At 43.0% G+C, this 21167-nt stretch overlaps 1 protein-coding gene across 4 annotated transcripts in view; it reads left to right on the plus strand.

Annotated features, from left to right (window-relative positions):
- LOC139372641 (semaphorin-3ab-like) overlaps positions 1-16725 on the plus strand; it is a 130445-nt gene extending 113720 nt beyond the window's left edge. For all 4 annotated transcript variants that reach the window (XM_071112426.1, XM_071112435.1, XM_071112442.1 and 1 more), the window contains 11 exons: positions 7255-7397; positions 8285-8399; positions 8572-8641; positions 8815-8959; positions 9122-9341; positions 9431-9522; positions 9653-9694; positions 10391-10548; positions 11404-11471; positions 11585-11730; positions 11989-16725. In XM_071112426.1, coding sequence (XP_070968527.1) covers positions 7255-7397; positions 8285-8399; positions 8572-8641; positions 8815-8959; positions 9122-9341; positions 9431-9522; positions 9653-9694; positions 10391-10548; positions 11404-11471; positions 11585-11730; positions 11989-12528 — 1739 coding nt within the window. In that variant the 3' untranslated portion in view covers positions 12529-16725. The remainder of the gene's footprint in view (positions 1-7254; positions 7398-8284; positions 8400-8571; positions 8642-8814; positions 8960-9121; positions 9342-9430; positions 9523-9652; positions 9695-10390; positions 10549-11403; positions 11472-11584; positions 11731-11988) is intronic.
- The last annotated feature ends 4442 nt before the right edge of the window (positions 16726-21167 follow it).

Consider the following 21167-nt stretch of genomic DNA (forward strand, 5'->3'; position numbering starts at 1 on the left):
AACTATGACAGACAAAATGAGAAAACAAAATCCAGAAAATGATGGTGGAAAATAAGTATTTGGTCAATAACAAAAGTTTTTCTCAATATTTTATATACCCTTTGTTGGCAATGACAGAGGTCAAACGTTTTCTGTAAGTCTTCACAAGGTTTTCACACACTGTTGCTGGTATTTTGGCCCATTCCTCCATGCAGATCTCCTCTAGAGCAGTGATGTTTTGGGGCTGTTGCTGGGCAACACGGACTTTCAACTCCCTCCAAAGATTTTCTATGGGGTTGAGATCTGGAGACTGGCTAGGCCACTCCAGGACCTTGAAATGCTTCTTACGAAGGCACTCCTTAGTTGCCCGGGCGGTGTGTTGAGGATCATTGTCATGCTGAAAGACCCAGCCACGTTTCATCTTCAATGCCCTTGCTGATGGAAGGAGGTTTTCACTCAAAATCTCACGATACATAGCCCCATTCATTCTTTCCTTTACACGGATCAGTCGTCCTGGTCCCTTTGCAGAAAAACAGCCCCAAAGCATGATGTTTCCACCCCCATGCTTCACAGTAGGTATGGTGTTCTTTGGATACAACTCAGCATTCTTTGTCCTCCAAACACGACGAGTTGAGTTTTTACCAAAAAGTTATATTTTGGTTTCATCTGACCATATGATATTCTCCCAATCTTCTTCTGGATCATCCAAATGCTCTCTAGCAAACTTCAGACGGGCCTGGACATGTACTGGCTTAAGCAGGGGGACACGTCTGCCACTGCAGGATTTGAGTCCCTTGCATGGCGGCGTAGTGTTTTTTTTACTGATGATAGCCTTTGTTACTTTGGTCCCAGCTCTCTGCAAGTCATTCACTAGGTCCCCCCGTGTGGTTCGGGGATTTTTGCTCACCGTTCTTGTGATCATTTTGACCCCACGGGGTGAGTTCTTGCGTGGAGCCCCAGATCAAGGGAGATTATCAGTGGTCTTGTATGTCTTCCATTTCCTAATAATTGCTCCCACAGTTGATTTCTTCAAACCAAGCTGCTTACCTATTGCAGAGTCAGTCTTCCCAGCCTGGTGCAGGTCTACAATTTTGTTTCTGGTGTCCTTTGACAGCTCTTTGGTCTTGGCCATAGGGGAGTTTGGAGTGTGACTGTTTAAGGTTGTGGACAGGTGTCTTTTATACTGATAACAATTTCAAACAGGTGACATTAATACAGGTAACGAGTGGAGGACAGAGGAGCCTCTTAAAGAAGAAGTTACAGGTCTGTGAGAGCCAGAAATCTTGCTTGTTTGTAGGTGACCAAATACTTATTTTCCACCATAATTTGCAAATAAATGTATTAAAAATCCTACAATGTGATTTTCTGGATTATTTTTTCAAATTTTGTCTGTAATAGTTGAAGTGTACCTATGATGATATTTTTAAGTGGGAGAACTTGCACAGTTGGTGGTTGACTAAATACTTTTTTGCCCCACTGTATATGGAGGGTGCGGGGCAACAGAAGACGAACAGCAGAGGGGCCAAGGATTTTAGAGATGGGGAAGGGGCCTATAAAAATGGGGGGAAAGTTTACGGGACTCCACCCAGAGGGGCAGATCCTGAGTGGACAGCCATACCCTCTGCCAGAGATGATAGCGGGAAGCAGGGGTCCGGTGGTGGTCCGTCTGTCACCGATATCTGGAGGTGGTCTTGAGAAGGCCGGGCTCTCTTCCAGGTACGACGACAGTCGGATGAACATGTGGGCAGAGGGTTTGTTGACTTCTTGCTCAGGGAAGAGCAGGGGCTGAACACTCAAAAGGCCAGTGGCCAAGCAGGGAAGGGTGTTGTGGGAATATTCCACCCACACAACTTGCTGGTTCAGGTGGTGGGGTTGGCGGAGACGAGGCAATGAAGAGCCGTCTCCAGGTCTTGATTGGCTCGCTCCAACTGGCCATTAGACTGGGGATGAAAGCCAGAGGACAGGCTGGCTGATGACCCAATGAGGGTGCAGAACGCCTTCTAGAACTGGGACCAGAACTGAGGACCCCGGTCAGAGACCATGTCGCCTGGAAGTCCATGGATCTGGAAGACGTGCTGCACCATGAGCTGGGCAGTCTCCTTGGCTGAGGGTAACTTGGGAAGGGGAATTAAATGGCCAGCTTTGGAAAACATATCCACCACCTTTAGGATTTAGATTCCCATCTGATGGAGGGAGACCAGTGACGAAGTCCAAGGTGAAATGAGGCCAGGGGCGGTGAGGAACCGGGAGTGGTTGAAGGAGGCCTTGCAGAGCTTGCCGCGGAGGGCCTGTGCAAACACGCAGTGTAGGCGGCAAAGAACTCTGAGACGTCAGGAACCATGGTGGGCCACCAAAAACGTTGTCGGACGAAAGCCAAAGTCCGACGGGAGCCAGGATGGCAGGTGAGTCTGGAGGAACGGGCCCGTACCAGGATCGGAGAATGGACAGAGTCCGGGACAAACATCCAGTTAGCATGTAGGAGATTTAAGGAAATTTAAGTGAGTGAATAACAGCCTTGATTCAGACACAATCCAGATTCTTATGGTCAGTCCGACACTAAGAATGGATGTTCCGCCACCTCTAACCAGTGCCTCCACTCCTCCAACGCCATCTTAACTGTGAGTAGCTCGCAATTTTTCACATCATAGTTCCTCTCAGCTGGGTTAAGACAATGGGAAAGGAAGGTGCAGGGATGCAGATTTTAGTCCTGGGCAGAACACTGGGACAGGACAGCCCCTACTCCGACGTCGGAGGCGTCGACCTCCACCACGAACTGATGGGACGAGTCCGAGTGGATTAAGATGGGAGCTGTAGTGAAACGATGCTTGAGATTTGAGAATGCCCGGTCTGCTGTTGGAGACCATATGAAAGGAACCTTGGGAGAGGTGAGTGCTGAGGAAGGAGGAAGCCAAGGTGCTGCAATGCCGGATGAAGCGGGGGTAGAAATTAGCAGATCCCAGAAAATGTTGCAACTGCACTCTGGATGTGGGTTGAGGCCAATCCACCACCGCTCTCACCTTGTCAGAATCCATCTGAATATTTCCTGTACCGATGACGTATCCTAGGAAGGAGATGGTGGAGCAATAGAATTCACGTTTCTGCTTTAACAAACAGCTGGTTCTCCAGGAGATGCTGGATGAACTGTTGGACATGGAGGACGTGCTCTTGAGCTGACTGGGAAAAATGAGGATGTCGCCAAGGTAGACAAACACGAACTGGTTCAACATGTCGTGGAGCACATCGTTGACAAGGGCCTGGAACACTGCGGGAGCGTTGGACAATCAGAATGGCATCACTAGGTACTCATAGAGCCCGCTATCCATGTTAAAGGCTGTCTTCCATTTGTCTCCTGCCCGTATCCTACCAGGTGTTCTGAAGATCCAACTTCGAGAAGATGGTAGCCCCCTGGAGAGGTACAAAAACTGAGGAGATGAGTGGTAACGTTTTTTAACCGTGATATCATTAAGGCCCCGGTAGTTGATACACGGACGCAGGGTTTTGACCTTTTTTTCCACAAAGAAGAATCCTGCACCAGCAGGGGAGACAGATGGATGAATACTCCCTGCCGCAAGAAAGTCCCCAATGTACTTCTCCATAGTCTTGGTCTCCGGACCCGACAGGGAATAAAGTTGGCCCCCGAGGTGGTGTAGTACCCGGGAAGAGGTCGATGGCGCAGTCGTAGGGTCGATACGGAGGAAGAAATGCGGTGCGTGCCTTATTGTAAACCTTCTGGAGGTCCTGGTACTCCGCAGGAACAGCGGAGGGATCCGAGGCTTTTCCCAAGCCCACAAAAATACATTCCTGAGGCAGGCTGTGCTGACTTCAGACAATATGCATGACAAAACGGACTCCAACCCATGATAGATCTAGGAGCCCAGATGATCACGGGATTGTGCCTCTGGAGCCATGGAAACCCCAAAACCATGGGTACATAAGGGGATTCGATGAGTAGGAACTGCATAGACTCACTGGCATTACCTGACACTCGCAGGTTGATAGGAACCGTATTGTGGGTTACTCTGCCAATAAAGTACCCATCCAGCACAGTGACATGCAATGGAATGGAAAGGGGTTGTGTGGAGATACCCAGCTCCGACACTAGGGGATCGTCCCAAAGTCAATGAGCACCCAGAGAAATTGGGACCGGTCACCCCACAGCAGGATGGCATGAAGATGGGTACGAGTAATGAGCAGATTGGAAACTCCCCGTATGGCTCACCAGCATATTCATAACACTGATGAGCCTGGTCTTTTAATGGACAGGTTGATATGTAATGTCCTGAAGTACCACAATACAGACAGCTCTTGGTGCTCAGTCTGTGCAAGCATTCAACAGGAGACAATCCTCCCCAGTTGCATGGGCTCCAGAGGAGATGAGTCGACTGCCCTCTGAGATTCCCGAGGAAATTCGGGTGATGTTGATGATGATTCTCTCTGCCCTGTAGACTTCAGGAACTTCCAGGATTCTTCAGAGGCGAGGTGGGAATCATGGATGAGCGAGTGTGGCCAGGAACAGACCTCCTCTCCCTCCTACGTTCCCGTAGCCACCCATCGATCCGTATGGTCAAAGCTATGAGAGAGTCGAGTTCCAAAGGCAGCTCCCAGTCTGCGAGCTCATCTTTAATCACCTCTGATAATCCATGAAGGAATGTGTCGAACAGGGATTCAGGGTTCCAGGCACTCTCGGCGGAAAAAGTGCCAAAATCCACTGCGTAGTCTGCCACACTACAGGAGTCTTGATGCAGTTGAAGAAGCTTTCCAGCAGCCTCTCTTCTGGACAACGGAGAATCAAACACCTTTCTTACCTCCGCCACAAACTCCAGACTGAGACCAACGGTTGATTGTTGCTCCCACACCACCGTAGCCCAGGCAAGTGCTCTCCCAGACATGAGAGTTATCAGGTACACTAATTAAGAAGGCTGCAGCTCGAAGATGAGGGAGCACTGGGAGAGAAACTCCTGGCAGGTTCCTAGATTTCCAGCATAGTGCTTCAGAGGAGGTAAGTGGGGTTCACAGAAAGCCGGGGTAGGCTGGGGAGAAATGTCAATGATTGCTGAGATTCTAGAAGGTTACCGTAGTGGCTTTCTGCCTGCTTGGGAGCAAACAGCGTTGCAGAGCTGGCCCGAGTCTGCTGGGTCAGTCATGGACAGTTCGTACTATCACGACCCAGGATATGAACCAGATGTAGACACAGGAGGGGGATAGTTCCATATTATACAAAGGGGCAAGCAAAGTGCAGGTCGAAGGCAGGCAGAGGTCCGTAATCTAAGGCAGGGTCAAACAAGGACAAAACAGCAGGCAGGCTCAGTGTCAGGAAAGGTAGATAGATCAGATCCGGGAAGACTAGAGAACAAAGTTGAGAGCAGGAAAAATGGGAAACACGCTGGTAAGATCTGACAAGCCAAAACGAACTGGTACAGACAAACAGAAAACGCAAGTGTAAATAAATACACAGGAGATAATGGGGACAAATGGGAGACACCTGCTGGGGGTTGGAGACAAGGTGAAACAGATCAGGGTGTGACACAATAATAGTGTTAAACATTCTTTTTTAATGACTACCTCGTCGCTGTACCCCACACATACAATTATCTGTAAGGTCTCTCAGTTGAGCAGTGAATTTCAAACACAGATTCAACCACAAAGACTAGGGAGGTTTTCCAATGCCTCTCAAACAAGGGCACCTATTGGTAGATGGAAAAAAAGACATTGAACATCCCTTTGAGCATGGTAAAGTTACAACAAAGATACAGGCGTCCTTCCTAATTCAGTTGCCAGAGAGGAAGGAAACTGTTCAACGATTTCACCATGAGGCCAATGGTGACTTTAAAACAGTAACAGTTTAATGGCTGTAATAGGAGAAAACTGCAGATGGATTAACAACATTGTAGTTACTCCACAATAATAACCTAAACGATTAGAGTGAAAAGAAGGAAGCCTGTACAGAATACAAATATTCCAAAACATGCATTCTGTTTGCAATAAGGCACTAAAGTAAAACTGCAAAAATGTGGCAAATAAATGTACTTTACGTCCTGAATACAAAGTGTTATGTTTGGGGCAAGTCCAACACAACGTATTACTGATTACCCCTCTTCATATTTTCAAGCATGGTGGTGGCTGCACCATGTTATGGGTAGGCTTGTCATCAGCAATGACTAAGGAGTGTTTTAGGATAAAAGGAATAGAGCTAAGCACAGGAAAAATACTAGAGGAAAAGCTGGTTCAGTCTGCTTTTCAATAGACAATTAGAGACATTCACCATCGGAATTGGAAACGAATAAAATAATAAGAATTGACTACACTATCAACAGTAGTATTCCATTCATACAACATGTCGGATAAATTGCCACAATAGATTTCGCCCTGTTAGAGGAATTCTAAATTCCTCTGTATTTTTCCCAATCAGAATTCAATACTCTGTCAATGCATTCTAAAGGGATTATAAGACCCAGTATTTTTATAAGAATGGACAGAGCCCCGGTCTTAAAAGTCAGGTAACAGCGTTTAATTCAAGAGAGTACTGGTACATACACATTTTTCCACAGGTTATAAACTGAAAATGACGTCAGCGTTTTCTAAATGTTCTATCTCTTCATGACACTAGTAGAGAGGCCCTATAGTTCTCGAGCCTTCCCTCCTCGCCTGAAGCCAAGGTCAGTCATTGTAAATCAGCATTCTAGACAGTCTGGAGATAGTCCGTCCCTGCCATCTGGAGATAGTTCATTCATTTGTACAAAGGAACAGACCGTCATTGTTACTAAACTCCTGACTATATTATATACAATTGGGAATGGGAGCAAGAGAGAAAATGCATATATGTACAGTACATAATAGCATTTGGACTAGTCAGTCCTGATTGAAATGTATACATAATTAGTCATCTTTGATAAAAATTCCCTTAACACGCCCTTAATAGATTTCTCCCTTAAATCACCCTTAGTCTGCTCATAAAGTAGGACTAAGTAGTTCCGATGATACTGTAACACCAACCAGAGGGCGAAATGGTCTTGAAAAATATTGGCTGCAATCAAGACTAAAAGATAACCTTGACATCCACGTCAGGGAACGGTTAATTTCGGCCAAATGTTGGTTGCAATTGAGATCAGCTGTGCGGGTGATGTTAGCATGTATTGATGGTTTAATAACAATAAATCAGCTGATGATAATCTGGTGGCTTCCGATGGTTGCAATTGGCCCACTATGCGTTTTACTGGGGAAGAAGTTTCTGATTCCCATTTCATAATTTCTTAAATATTATATGTTTTTGTGTAGATCCCAGGTTTGTGAGTGTCCATCTGATCCCAGAGAGTGACAACCCCGAGGACGACAAGATCTATCTGTTCTTCAGAGAGAACGCTATGGATGGGGAACACGCAGGGAAGGCTACACACGCACGCATCGGACAGCTCTGCAAGGTACTGTACACATTCAGAACACAAACACATTCAGACACCTCAGACTAAAACAGCTCCCTCTATCTCAAACAGAGTTGATGAATGACAGTAATTTCCATAATGGATGCTTTCCTAACCAGTTACCTCTCTCCTCTCAGGTAATATTTAGGTTTGTTGTGCTTGGTGTGGTTCTCTTACTGAGGAAAACCTGAGAGAGAGAGGTGGTTTAAAAATGACACTGGAGCCAGAGAGAGAGAGAGAGTAAATAACAATGGTGGTACTGTTACAAAATGGTTCTTCAGCTGTCCACGTAGGAGAACCCTTATTGGTTCCAGGTGCAACCTTTTTGGGTACAACCCAAAAGTGTTATATACCTGGATCCTGAAATGGTTATTCAAAGGGTTCTCCTATGGGGACAGCCAACATCTTCTAGATTGAACCTTTTTTTCTGAGTGTAGGATGATGGCTGGTATTGGCAGAGACTGCTGTCTCCTCTGTCACCCTTTAGCCTGCCCAACACACACAATTACACACACAGACACAGACACGCACACACCCTCCCTGCCTGATCTCTCAGTATGTGAGGTATCTGCTTTTCTCTACTCAACACAATACATTCATTATTTATAATGCCATATCAATTTAGGCTGAGCATATTTGGGGCGTCGGTCTTAATAGACCGTCAACAATCACTGGGAGCCTGTATTCTGTCGATGTGTGCAGAAAAACAAAGTCACTTTTTATTTTGATAACGTATTATGAGAATCTGCAAGACAGCTGCATTAAGCCATTGTTGTCTTTTCAGGTGTCAATCATAGTTAATATAACAAAATGCAGTTACTGTATTGCAGTATTGTTTTGTGGGGGATGTAGTAAATATTTGGAATCTGGTGTGTTTCCTCTAACAGAATGACTTTGGAGGCCACAGGAGTTTGGTGAATAAGTGGACTACTTTCCTGAAGGCCAGACTGGTGTGTTCTGTACCTGGACTCAATGGCATAGACACACACTTTGACGAACTACGTGAGTGTTTACATTAGCCTTTGTGTTGCATGTTGTGTGTCTGTGTGGCTGGAAAAGGGGGCTGTGGTGTGTGAGAGTGTGTTTTGGGCAAACAAATATCACATGTATACCAGTCTACTGTATTCTGTTTATTCCTGACACTAACTCTTCTTTTGGTTGTTTTTGTTCTCAGAGGATGTGTTTCTGATGAGCGCTAAGGATCCCAAGAACCCCACCATCTATGCAGTGTTCACTACATCCAGGTACTTACTTCAGTCAGCCACCTGTCTACAGGTGGATCCTGAATGGATCCTGCAGAAGATTGTTGTAGTAGATGTGTAGATGTGTATCTCTAATTGATTATCTCTCTCTCTCTCTCTCTCTCTCTCTCTCTCTCTCTCTCTCTGCTCTCTCTCTCTCTCTCTCTGTCCCTCAGTAACATCTTCAAGGGCTCAGCAGTGTGTTTGTACAGCATGGCAGACATCAGAAGGGTGTTTCTAGGTCCCTATGCCCACAGGGACGGCCCTAACTATCAGTGGGTTCCCTTCCCCGGAAGGGTACCGTACCCACGACCTGGCACGGTGAGGGCATGATGGGGTCTTTGGGTGGGGGAGGGACACACTTTACATAAAGGGGCTATACATAAGGCATACATACCACCTTTATATATATTTTGAATTGTAAACTAGTGGAATACATGAAGGAAAGGATCCACATAGTAATGGATGTTTTTTCATCCACAGTGCCCCAGCAAGACATTCGGAGGATTTGATTCAACAAAGGACTTGCCTGATGATGTCATAACATTTGCGAGAGGACACCCAGCGATGTTTAACCCCATCTATCCCATCAACAACCGACCAATCATAGTCAAGACGGACACGGACTACCAGTTCACACAGATAGTGGTGGACAAAGTGGAGGCTGAGGACGGACAGTATGACGTCATGTTCATAGGCACAGGTACACACACTCACACACACACATGCACACACACGCACACATGTGCACACACACACTAAGAATGTGTGTCTGTTGTTTCTGCGTTGTAGACATGGGTAAAGTGCTGAAGGTGGTGTCCATCCCCAGAGGGTCCTGGCATGACCTGGAAGAAGTTCTACTGGAGGAGATGACTGTGTTCAGGGTAGGTCACTCCTACTGCTATCAGATCATGTTTATGTTAAAGTCATACAGCTGAAACAACATCACAATTATTACTTTATCAAAATATGGGTTTGTAACATTTGGGACATTTCTCCTATATTTTGTCCTAGGAGCCAACTGCTATTACAGCAATGGAACTCTCCACGAAGCAGGTAACCAATGCTGATCATATTCCTCATGACACGAAGAGAACAGGAAAAGGAATGGGTGTACTAGAAAGTCCTACATTATAGAATCATGGCCTTAGTGAAGCTACAGACACTTAACACAGCCCATGTAATACAGATCCACTCTCTAAACAGAGATACGTCATATTTCTGAAAGGCAGAGTCAGCTACATTCATATGTAATGAAGTTGTGGTGCTTCTAGGTGAGTGTATCCCACTAATAGTCAGCTTTCATCAACACAAAACAGTGTTTAAATCCCCCACTTACTGTACACACTAAGCTGCAGAAGAGAGGGACACGACTATAGAAGAAGAATTTAACTCAATTGTATCTATGCTATTTATAAAAATGAATTGTATTCTTAGTACAGACTTGATGTGACCTGTCAACGTCATGGGTAACACCTAGCCTGAGGACTGTATAAGGACAAAATTAACACTTGTTAGAAGACGTTAAAATGATGCTGACTGTCTAAGACGGATGTCAACCAACAGATCTCTTGTGATAATACAATGGTAGAAATACTGTGCTGTAGAAACCTTCACCTGTAACAATATGAGGAGGCCTTTTTTTACTGTGCTGTACCAGGCACGGAGAACCTTTCTAAACCATTTTACATTTGCATAATGCAAAAAATATGGTATCAGGTATTTAGAATGTTTCCTGTTCTGTTTCCACAGCAACAGTTGTACCTAGGCTCAGAGCTGGGCATATCCCAGATGCCTTTGCATCGCTGTGAGGTGTACGGGAAGGCGTGTGCTGAGTGCTGTCTAGCTAGAGACCCTTACTGTGCCTGGGATGGGACCGAGTGCTCACGATACTTTCCCATGGCCAAGAGGTACACACATACACACACACACTCATCGCATAGTGGACATTCAAGCACTATTTATCCCATTCAAAGACTGTAAATAATGAGTACATTGTGTACAGAAAATCAGATCTGTTAGCCCTGAAGGTAGCCAGGTCACATTTCTCCCTGAGACACAGAAACATACCCTGAGCTGTGTTTACTGGCAATGAGAACTAATGTTAGTCATATCTGCAGGCAGACTGTCTGGGTGAGTGCAGGGTGAAATAGAGTGTTAGAAGTTCTAGCTGTTCACGGGAGGAGGGTGCGATGTGGGTGGGTGGGTGGGTGGGTGTGTGTGTGTGTGTGTGTGTGTGTGTGTGTGTGTGTGTGTGCGCACTGTAGCCTCCCACCCACGCATAAAGCCTCCATTGGGTTATTGATTTGAGCTTTAGCCTGAAGGTCTCATATTTCTACATATTTTAGACTCTGAATACTCTGATACTCTCAGAGAGAACAGCCCTGTGGGGAAGGGAAGATATGTGAGAGAAGACACTTGTTCTTTCTCAATGAATAAATCTCTGTTCTGTTTCTCACTCTGGATATTCCATTGTTTATTCAGTCATTGTTTACAATACATGTGTGTGTTTCGAATCCATCCCCTCTGTATCCTTGGCTGAGAGTAACTGTGTTAGTCAGGCTGTGTAAAATAGCTATGAGTGACTGATTGATTGGATTCCTCAGCCACCCTGTAATTAGAACTAAGCCGGTCTACAGTGGAATGAAGCTCACTGGTGTTAGCTAATCTGCCTGGCTGGCTCACAACCACAAGTACAGCACATCCAAAACCACACACATGCACGTGCATACTTGCAAACTGACTGTTGACGTGTCTTTTTGCAGGAGGACAAGGAGACAGGACATCAGGAATGGAGACCCTTTAACCCAGTGTTCAGACCTGCAGCATCATGGTATGTATTCACAAATAAACCTCCTCATGGAAGATTCCTCTCTGCCCTTCACATTATAATGGTGCTGAGTTCACGTTGTGTTCATAGTATGATCTGTGTGTGTGTCCCTGTAGATAACCTGAATGTGCAGCCCACGGTGCTGGATAAGACAGTGTATGCAGTGGAGAACAGCAGTACGTTCCTGGAGTGTAGCCCCAAGTCCCAGAGAGCACTCACCTACTGGCAGTACCAACAAGTCAACGACGACAGGAGACAAGACGTATGAAACCGTACACTAGTCCTTACACATAACACAGCATTTCAATCATGATGTCCATCAAATGACCGGTACACTGTTCAGTGCATTACATAAATGACTGCATACTGTATTACAGATACTAGGTACTGTGTCTGAGCTGCAGATCTACAAAGAATATTGAACATATGGATCTCAAATGTGGTGTTGTTTATCTTAGTATGCTAGATAAAAATTAAGTCAAGTGAAGCAAACATTGTTCTATTACTCCTCTCTGTGCAGGTCAAAGCAGAGGATCGTTTTGTCCGTACGGAGCAGGGCCTGCTGATCCGCATATTGAACAAAAAGGATTCTGGGACTTATGTGTGCCAGGCTGTAGAACACGGCTTCATGCAGACGCTCCTAAGGGTCACCCTGGAAGTCATCGACACTGAACGCCTCGACGTGCTCATTCACCGTGATGACGAAACTGCCACACACACCGCTGCCACACACACCACCTCCTGGGACACGCCCCCAGCCCGGGAATCGTCCAATCAGAAGCTATGGTACCGTGACTTCCTGTCATTAGTGAACCACCCGACCATGAACAGCGTGGATGAGTTCTGTGAGCAGGTGTGGAAGAGGGAAAAGAAGCAGAGGAGGCAGAAAGCACACTTATCCCAACAGGTCCAGCTACACCAGCAGCAGCAGGGCCTCGTGCACGCTCACACCCACGTGAACGCCCATGGGCTTGCGGCCAAGTGGAAACACCTGCAGGAGAGGCAGAAGGGCCGCAACCGTCGGACCCATGAACTGGAGAGAGCCCCCCGCAGCGTCTGATCTCACACCGACTAAATCCCATGACCCCGCCTGACCCCCAACCCCTAATCCATGTACACTGTCCCTCATCCTCAGATCCCCCCTGAACCTCCTCCCCTGCCTCATCTCTCCTTACAGAGATAAAGACTCGTTCCACACTGACTTTGTACAGAGAATCTCAACTGGAAACAAAGGCAATATCCCGCCCTGGTTTGTGCGTGTAGGCTGCGTGGCCACCCATGTTTACAGTGACACGGCACAGAGACAAAGGATGTTACAGGACACCAGGTGATACAGTACTCTTCTATATTCTCAGCTGGCCTCTGTAGCCCCAGCAGCATGGAGGGACAGTGTTAGCCTACATGTGGACTGGACTCCACGTACTGCAGAATAACTTATTGAAAACATGGCTCTGTCTCCACTGTAGTGTAGCTTTGTTTGTTTGTCGTGTCTCGTCATTGTTGTCCACCCAGATATAGTAGTTAGCTTCTCCTAACAACCACTATCTTGGAACAAGGGATGATAGTGTTTGATGAAATGACGGAGCAGGGACGGACCTCGTGTGTATCACAAGGACATAACTACATACAGGTCATGTAAAGCACAACAGTTTGATGTTGATTGGATTCTATGAGAAATGAAGAGTCCTAAGGAGAGAGGAGGATGACTGAGCACTGCAAGATACTTCAGAGTAGCCATGGATTTACAACTAATTATGTTATTCTAACTTAAATCCGACATGTAAATGTGCTTTGACATCCTCATACTAAAGGGAATGGTTTGCGGTTATCTTGTTACATGCTGTTGTTTCCCCATAAACAAATGTATTTAACAGAAGGTGATTTGGTTTTTCCCGAAAGCAGTAGGTAAATAAAGTATCCAACATGATTCTGAAAGTCACTGTGTTAAGTGTATAGATAAGCTCTTCCAAGGCACAAATGTTTCCATGTTTTATTTAAACGTGTATCTTTTTGATTTGCTCAGAGCCCTGTATAAGTATTTGTTACATAGTGGAAGTTGACTTTATTTTCTTTATGTTATGTTTCAGTCCAACCACTGCATCCCATCTTAACTAAAACTTTAACATGTCGCTGCATCAACTATGTCACATTGTTTGATTGAATCAATTTGCATACAAAACTTGTTTTCACCACATACAGTGCCTTCAGTATTCATGCTCCTTGACATACTCCACATTTTGCTGTGTTATAGCCTTAATTGAAAATGGATTAAATCAATATTTTAAAACCCATCAACACACAAAACCCCAAAATGACAAAGTGAAAACATGTATTTTTAATTTCTTGTGATTTTATTGAAAATTAAATACATAAATACCCATGAGTCAATATATATTAGAATGACCTTTACCAGCGATTACAGCTGTGAGTGTTTCTGGGTAGGTTTCTAAGAGCTTTGCACACCTGGATTATACAATATTTGCACATTATTTTTTAAATTATTCAAGCTCTGTCAAGTTGGTTGTTGATCATTGCAATACAGTCATTGTCAAGAACAGACTCAATTCGTTGGGGCATGGACTCTACATACCCCAACGTTCCACAGGAATGCTGGCCCATGTTGACTACAATGCTTCCCATGGTTGTGTCAAGTTGGCCGGATGTCCGTTGGGAAGTGGATCATTCTTGAATTACACAGGAAACTGATGAGCATGAAAAACCAAGCAGCATTGCAGTTCTTTACACAAACCGGTTCGCCTAGCACCTACTACCATACCCTGTTGAAAGACACTTACATCTTTTATCTTGCCCATTCTCCCTCTGAATGGCACACCTATACAATCCATGACTCAATTGTCTCAAGGCTTAAACATCCTTCTTTAACCTGTCTCTTCTCCTTCATCTACGCTGGTTGAAGTGAGTTTAACAAGTGACATCAATAAGGGATCATATCTTTCATCTGGATTCACCTGGTCAGTCTATGGAAAGAGCAGGTGTTCTTAACATTTTGACACTCATAGTATATGTGTTTTAGGTTATTGTCCTACTGAAAGGTGAATTTGTCTCCTAGTGTCTGTTGGAAAGTGGACTGAATCAGGTTTTCATCTAGATTTTTTACCTGTGCCTAGCTCTATTCATTTTCTTTTATCCTAAAAAAAAATTCCCCAGTCTTTGCCGATGACAAGCATACACGTAACATGATGCAGCCACCACCATGTTTGAAAATATCAAGAGTGGTACTCAGTGATGTGTTGTTGAATTTGCCACAAACATAATGCTTTGTATTCCGGACATAAAGTTAATTTCTTTGCCACATTTTTTTCAGTTTACTTTAGTGCCTTATTGCAAACAGGATGCATGTTTAGGAATATTTTTATTCTGTACAGGCTTCCTTATTTTCTATTTAAAAGTCACAATTAGCCTCATGATGAAATCATTGAGCAGTTTCCTTCCTCTCTGGCAACTGAGTTAGGAAGGACTCCTGTATCTTCTCAGCGGCTGGGTGTATTGATACACCATCCAAAGTGTAATTAATAACTTCAGCATGCTCAAAGGGACATTCAATGTCTGTTTTTTTTTGTATCCTTCTACCAATAGAAAACCTCCCCTGTCTTTGTGGTTGAATCTGTGGTGTTTGAAATTCACTGCTCGACCGAGAGACCTTACTGTAGATGTTTTCACACATCTGTATGTGTGGGGTACAGAGATGAGGTAGTCGTTCAAAAATAGTTTGTAAAAATGTCTAAAAACATAATTCCACTTTGACATTATGTTATACTGTGTGTAGTCCACTGACACACAATCTAAATGTAATCTATTTTACATTCAGGATGTAACACGACAAAATGTGGAAAAAGTCAAAGGGTATGAATACTTTCTGAAGGTACTGTACATATATATTGATATACAGTATATCTACACTGTGAAAAATGATATGATATAAGTTTATCTATTTGAGAAACCATTGTGTAACATGTCATTATATGCCTGTAACTGTTACTTTATGATAACACCTACATGTAACATGTACATGCTGGCAAACAGGACCTACTAACAGAGCAAATACTTTCCACTCTTAAAAAAAACACCACTGGTGTTGGAACATGCAGGGTTCTATTACAATATTTAGCATACCACTACTGTACCATCTGTCTATGTCTGTTTGCCCATGTCAGCCTGCAAATGTACTTTCAAGCATATCTTACACTTCCAGCAATACACACATGTATTTTGTTATTGTCCAGGAGTATATCTGTTCTATGTATCTTTCCTTGAATCACTACATTACTCTGAGAGTATGTACATCAGGAGATGTTTTTTTCTGACATGTGTTTCTTATGTACGTCAGGAGATGTTTCCTTTTGAAATATCTCAGCACAGTGAGACATACAGAGACAGACAGAGAATCTGGAATGTACACACCTGTGAACATAACATAAACATTGAAGAGTAAATCCCATGGTCCAACAGTATGCCACTGTATACTAATTGCATGTGAATGCCATTCTAGTCTACTTTTGTTTCTATAACGATGCATTGTTTAATGTTGTTTGTGATGGTCTGCTCTTAGCTTAGAGGCAACACACATTTACCTGTTACTGAGGTGTAAAGACACACAGAACGAGTTACTGGAAGTACGGCATAAATTAAGTACTCTGGTGTATTCCACTGGCACTCAGAGATACTCTTGTTTATCTGGGCTGGAAATCACTTTGGATGCAAACATCTATACAGATCTGTCAATCACACATAGTTACAGTAAATATAAAGTATATTAAAATGTAATTCTCATCAAACACAACAACGCAACATGGATCAGTACACATGGACAGGTAGCAAGAGTATACATGATCTCCCAATTATCTGTATCAGTGTGGATGTTGAGATCCAGGTGGAACAGCCTAAGCAGAGTTTGAACCAGTGACATACTGCCTACAGAGTCCAGACCTCTTACAACAGGTGCTAGTGGGCTCACATAGTGAAGCAGTACAGAGGGTCTGTCTCTGTATCGGGATCAGTTCTTAAAGTGCCATACCAGGTCCTATTTTAGAGCCGGTATTCTACAGTATAAAAGGTGCTGATTCTCTGTACCATTCATCTCCGTCCCACTTCAACCACTGGCAGGGCTGCTGAGTGTAAATGAGGGAGTAAACTGCTGCTGCTGTAAAGACTGTGTTTGGTATGATGATGATGATGACGACGATAATGACGATGATGTATTCTACTGTTCTAATAAAAACATCTTCCTAAAGCCTGTTCTTATTGTCATGTGTTATTTGTGATATCTGAGATTGTTACTCTACACTGCCACAATGTTACTATGTCATATGACTGAAGCCCACGGTGGACTTGGACACATTAATCTATATAAAATATCAACTCCATGAGATGAGAGATCTGGTTGTCAAGGGTGATACAATAGTTTTAATACAATTGCGGTATTGTAAATTGTAAATAAACCATATTTATAGAGTTATACATGTAATTCAAACACAATGAACTTCCATGCGCTAAAGCTATAGACCTCTTGGTGCCAAAATGTAGTTGTTTTTATACATTTAGTTAAGAGCACACAGCCCATTAACCATCAGGATTAGATAAGTATTATAAATTACAAGCACTGAAAAGTATAATTGATGTTTGATGATTAATCATCTGGTCCTACGCTGAAATTCAACAAAAATAAATCTCTGCAGGTTGATGATATGGTTGTTTGACATAGCTGACATGCCTTTGCATTGGAACGTCACTGTCTGTCTTGTGGTACATGACTGCCCCCCTCTGGCAGAGCAGACCTTTGTCATCATGCATCAGTCACATCATCAGTCTGATTGGATAGACCTGTCGTCCCATCCCTCACCTCCAGGGGACACCACAATACTCCCAAAGAACTGATAGGAGGGACAGAATGAGAGACAGACACAGGGAGAAATACACTTCCCCTTTACTGTTGATTATTAAGAAGTAACTTCAGTAAGAAATCACAAAATCAATTACCAATTGGCAATATGAATAAGAGTAAAAATGTAAAATAATCATGTCACTTTGGTAACCACACCACTGATTCAACACTCCTCACACACACACACACACACACACACACACACACACACACACACACACACACACACACACACACACACACACACACACACACACACACACACACACACACACACACACACACACGGAGGGATGGGGACCACTGGTGGTTCTCAGCTGGTTAGTTAGGGGTCGCAGCTTGTGAAATGGGTGATGTTTATACAGTGGGTCAATGGAAAATTCCAAAAGCAAAAAGCGAAGATTCCATTCTCTGTGATATATACACCCATGTGTGTTTATTGACAACCTATTGACCCAGAGGTCTTTATCTATATTCATATAGCCATTGGTGGGTACTACACATGCAGATGCCAGTTACAGTTGACTTCAGAGACCATATGCATAGTGACAAGGGTCACTTGAAAGCAAAGTTTAGTAAAGTTAGAGGGGCCTACTGCCCACTTTCACACCTTCCCCTTGAACCTCAACATGTCTGTTGTTTACACCTGGAGAATGACCCCTCAGAACATTTATCACATTACAACAACTACAATAACATTATTTGAAATAAACCTTGCATGTGGCAATGGTACTTTCTTTCTTTCTTTCATTCGTTCATTCTTTCTTTCTCTTTTTGTCGCTCATCAAAGGCTTGTAGGGTTGTGTCGCTGCCCTGTCTCATTGAGTCAATACTGACACAGTTGAAGTGATTTACTGAAAAATCGAATTCTGCAGACTTGTGGATTGACTTGATCATGAGTAATGCCTCGGAGCAATCCTCATGCTCTCTAAATAGTCTGGGTGTGTACTCTGTTATTTTGAACCCCTGAGTTGGCAGTATGCTCAATGTGTCAGAACATCACTAGTAGAGGAGAGGAACCTGTTTGAGTGTTAGCACTAACACTGACGTTGTGTTTTAACCTTGGCAGTAGCAGTGTATAAGTGTGTTTTAGGATTGGCAGTAAACCTCTAGGGCTGGACTATGCTTTGGTCTGGGTTCATTACCTCAGTTCCCACTTCCAAGTGATCTGCTTTACTTCACTGTCGTTCTATGCTACCAACCAGATGGGTAAGAGAATGAGAGAGACGAACACAGCATATTTGCGGGTGTTAAAATCTTGTGTTGAGGTAGAAATTGTTCTGAATGTAATATCTGAGTGTTGATTCTATTGGGTTAACACCAGTGGGATTGAAATTGATGCCACCTGTAGTGAATAAATTAAGTCTTATTTGAATCACAGTGGAATCAACATCCGTTAACTCTCTCAGATACTCTCTCATTATCATATTTCCCAGCATGCTTTGTTACAGGTTGCTTTTTAGAATAGTTTGTTTTAATATCTATGTTTCTGCATGCACATTCATTAATTGATCTTATACTACATAAGAAGATAAATAACATCACTTTTTTCTAAACTAATCCAATCTGTAAGTGGTTGAATTTATTTAACTCGTTAATGAGATGGTTTATTTAGTCCCGCAGTCAATGATTCAGTATCTGTATAGCCACTTCACCCCTACCTACATGTAAATAGCCTCGTTATTGTTATTTTATAGTTTTACTTTTTATTATTTTTTACTTTAGTTTATTTGGTAAATATTTTCTTAACTCTTCTTGAACTGCATTGTTGGTTAAGAGCTTCTAAGTAAGCATTTCACGGTAAGGTCTATAACTTGTCGTATTCGGCGCATGTGACAAATACAATTTTATTTTATTTTATTTTATCAAAAGTTCCAATACGCTTAAAAGTTCCAATACGGCTAGCCTAATGCTTGTAACCGAAAGGTTGCAAGTTCAAATCCCAGAGCACAAGGTACGCCCACATTCCATTCCTCCGTCATTGAAAATAAGAATTTGTTCATACTGGGTTTCATTTCCGTTTGACTTCGGTTTGACTTCGAGCCCATCGCGATGTTGCGCTAACTCAGGGAGGAAGGAGATGTGGCTAAATATGGATCAAATTTGTTGAAATTGTTAAATGACATTTGCATAATTTGTAAGCTACAGCAAGACATTGATGAGAAAACTTGAGTAAAATCTTTTCACGAGTGTTTCCACAGCATTATCGCTGCAAAACTGACACTAGCTAGCTAGCTTCTTTTTCATTTAAATAACATGGCTGGTTAGCTAGCTAGCATAAGAGATGTCTGGCTAGCCTGTAACTTATGGTTGCTATTAAGTTGTGTAACAGAGCAAATAGTCTAGGTATTTATCATTTGTGACTCACAACTTGGATTCGGTCTTACGTAGCAAAATTTTAAATGGTGTTTTTTACATTGGATAAAAGTAGAGCAACAAGATGGTATATCATACACTGCATTTGAGGAACAATGGGGAAGTAATTCTGCTTTGAAAGTTGATCAACTTGTAAACACACTTTTGAGAAAATAGCCTTTGAATGTTTTGATATCTAGTGAAGAGCTCTTCTTTGTCTGCACCCATTCAGCATCATTCACACCCTCTTAAGCTTTAGCCCCACCCATCTCGTTTCGCTCTCGGAGCGCACACTTGACGCTCTGGCAGATGATTTGTTTACCTCTGGATAACATGAAAACAGCCTAACAAGTTCTGCTGGCAACAATTTAATGACGCTTTTTTGCAGACGTTTACTGACACCGGCCATATTCAACGGATGTTGAATTTGGACGGCCAGCTAACGTTAGCTAGTTAAACAACAATGAATAGTGCCAACAATGCCACAGTGCTGGGAGCTAACCAACCAGGTTCAGTGTTAGCTAGCTAACATTAGGCTCTAAGTACAAGCAAACAGCTCTAGGAAATGAATAATAATGTCATCTAGGGAGCCAACCAGCTAACGTTAGCTAGCTAGTTAACAGTACACTTTAGCTTGAAATCAAACCACTTTCTGTCAAAATCCAAAATGTGTAATGTCTGAAAATGTAGCTAGCTAACGCTAGACAATATTACCTGTATACGTCATCATGCATGATGGACCCGTCTCCCTGTCAGGAATGCCATACCACGGTTGCACTTAGTTTGAAGATGTAATCTGGAGACAGGTGTTTTCTCCATCTCTTTAGCTATCATACTCTAATTCCACTGACTTCAAAACTTGATCCTACAGAAAGTGGAGAGCAAAACATATGCAGCTCCACTACACAATAACTTTTTTTTTTAAATCCGAATTACCAACACAGACTGATGACTAACATTAGTTTAAATTGGATCAATTGGGAAGACCAACAACTGTTCAGAATGACATGTTGATATTCACAGGACTCTCCAAAAGCTGTGTTGAACGAGCACCACGGATGAAGGAGGGGGAGGAAATTAGTTTCTCTCTACCAAACCTTCACCAAGTCGTCCAATCTTTGCTTCATGAACAATTGTTGCATCTTCTAAAATAAATAAAGGATACATTTTGTTAATTTTGTTTCTAACTTTTTTATAGGTGTGAATAATTTAGGAGATCAGTAATATAATGTTGTTTTTAAATAATGTTTATAAAATACATATTCAGTCACAAATCACTTGGATTATTTTATGATGGCTTTCAAAATGTTAGCAAAGATTATGTTTTGTTACTTTATAAATGCTGAAACATTCTCATTCGTTTTCTTTAAATGTCTACTACCCATTTGAAAAAGTAGTACTGTTTCTATTAGTTGTTTGCTACTGTCTGGTAAAGTGGTGGA

This window comes from Oncorhynchus clarkii, chromosome 2, assembly GCF_045791955.1.
Source record: "Oncorhynchus clarkii lewisi isolate Uvic-CL-2024 chromosome 2, UVic_Ocla_1.0, whole genome shotgun sequence".
Lineage (NCBI taxonomy): Eukaryota > Metazoa > Chordata > Actinopteri > Salmoniformes > Salmonidae > Oncorhynchus > Oncorhynchus clarkii.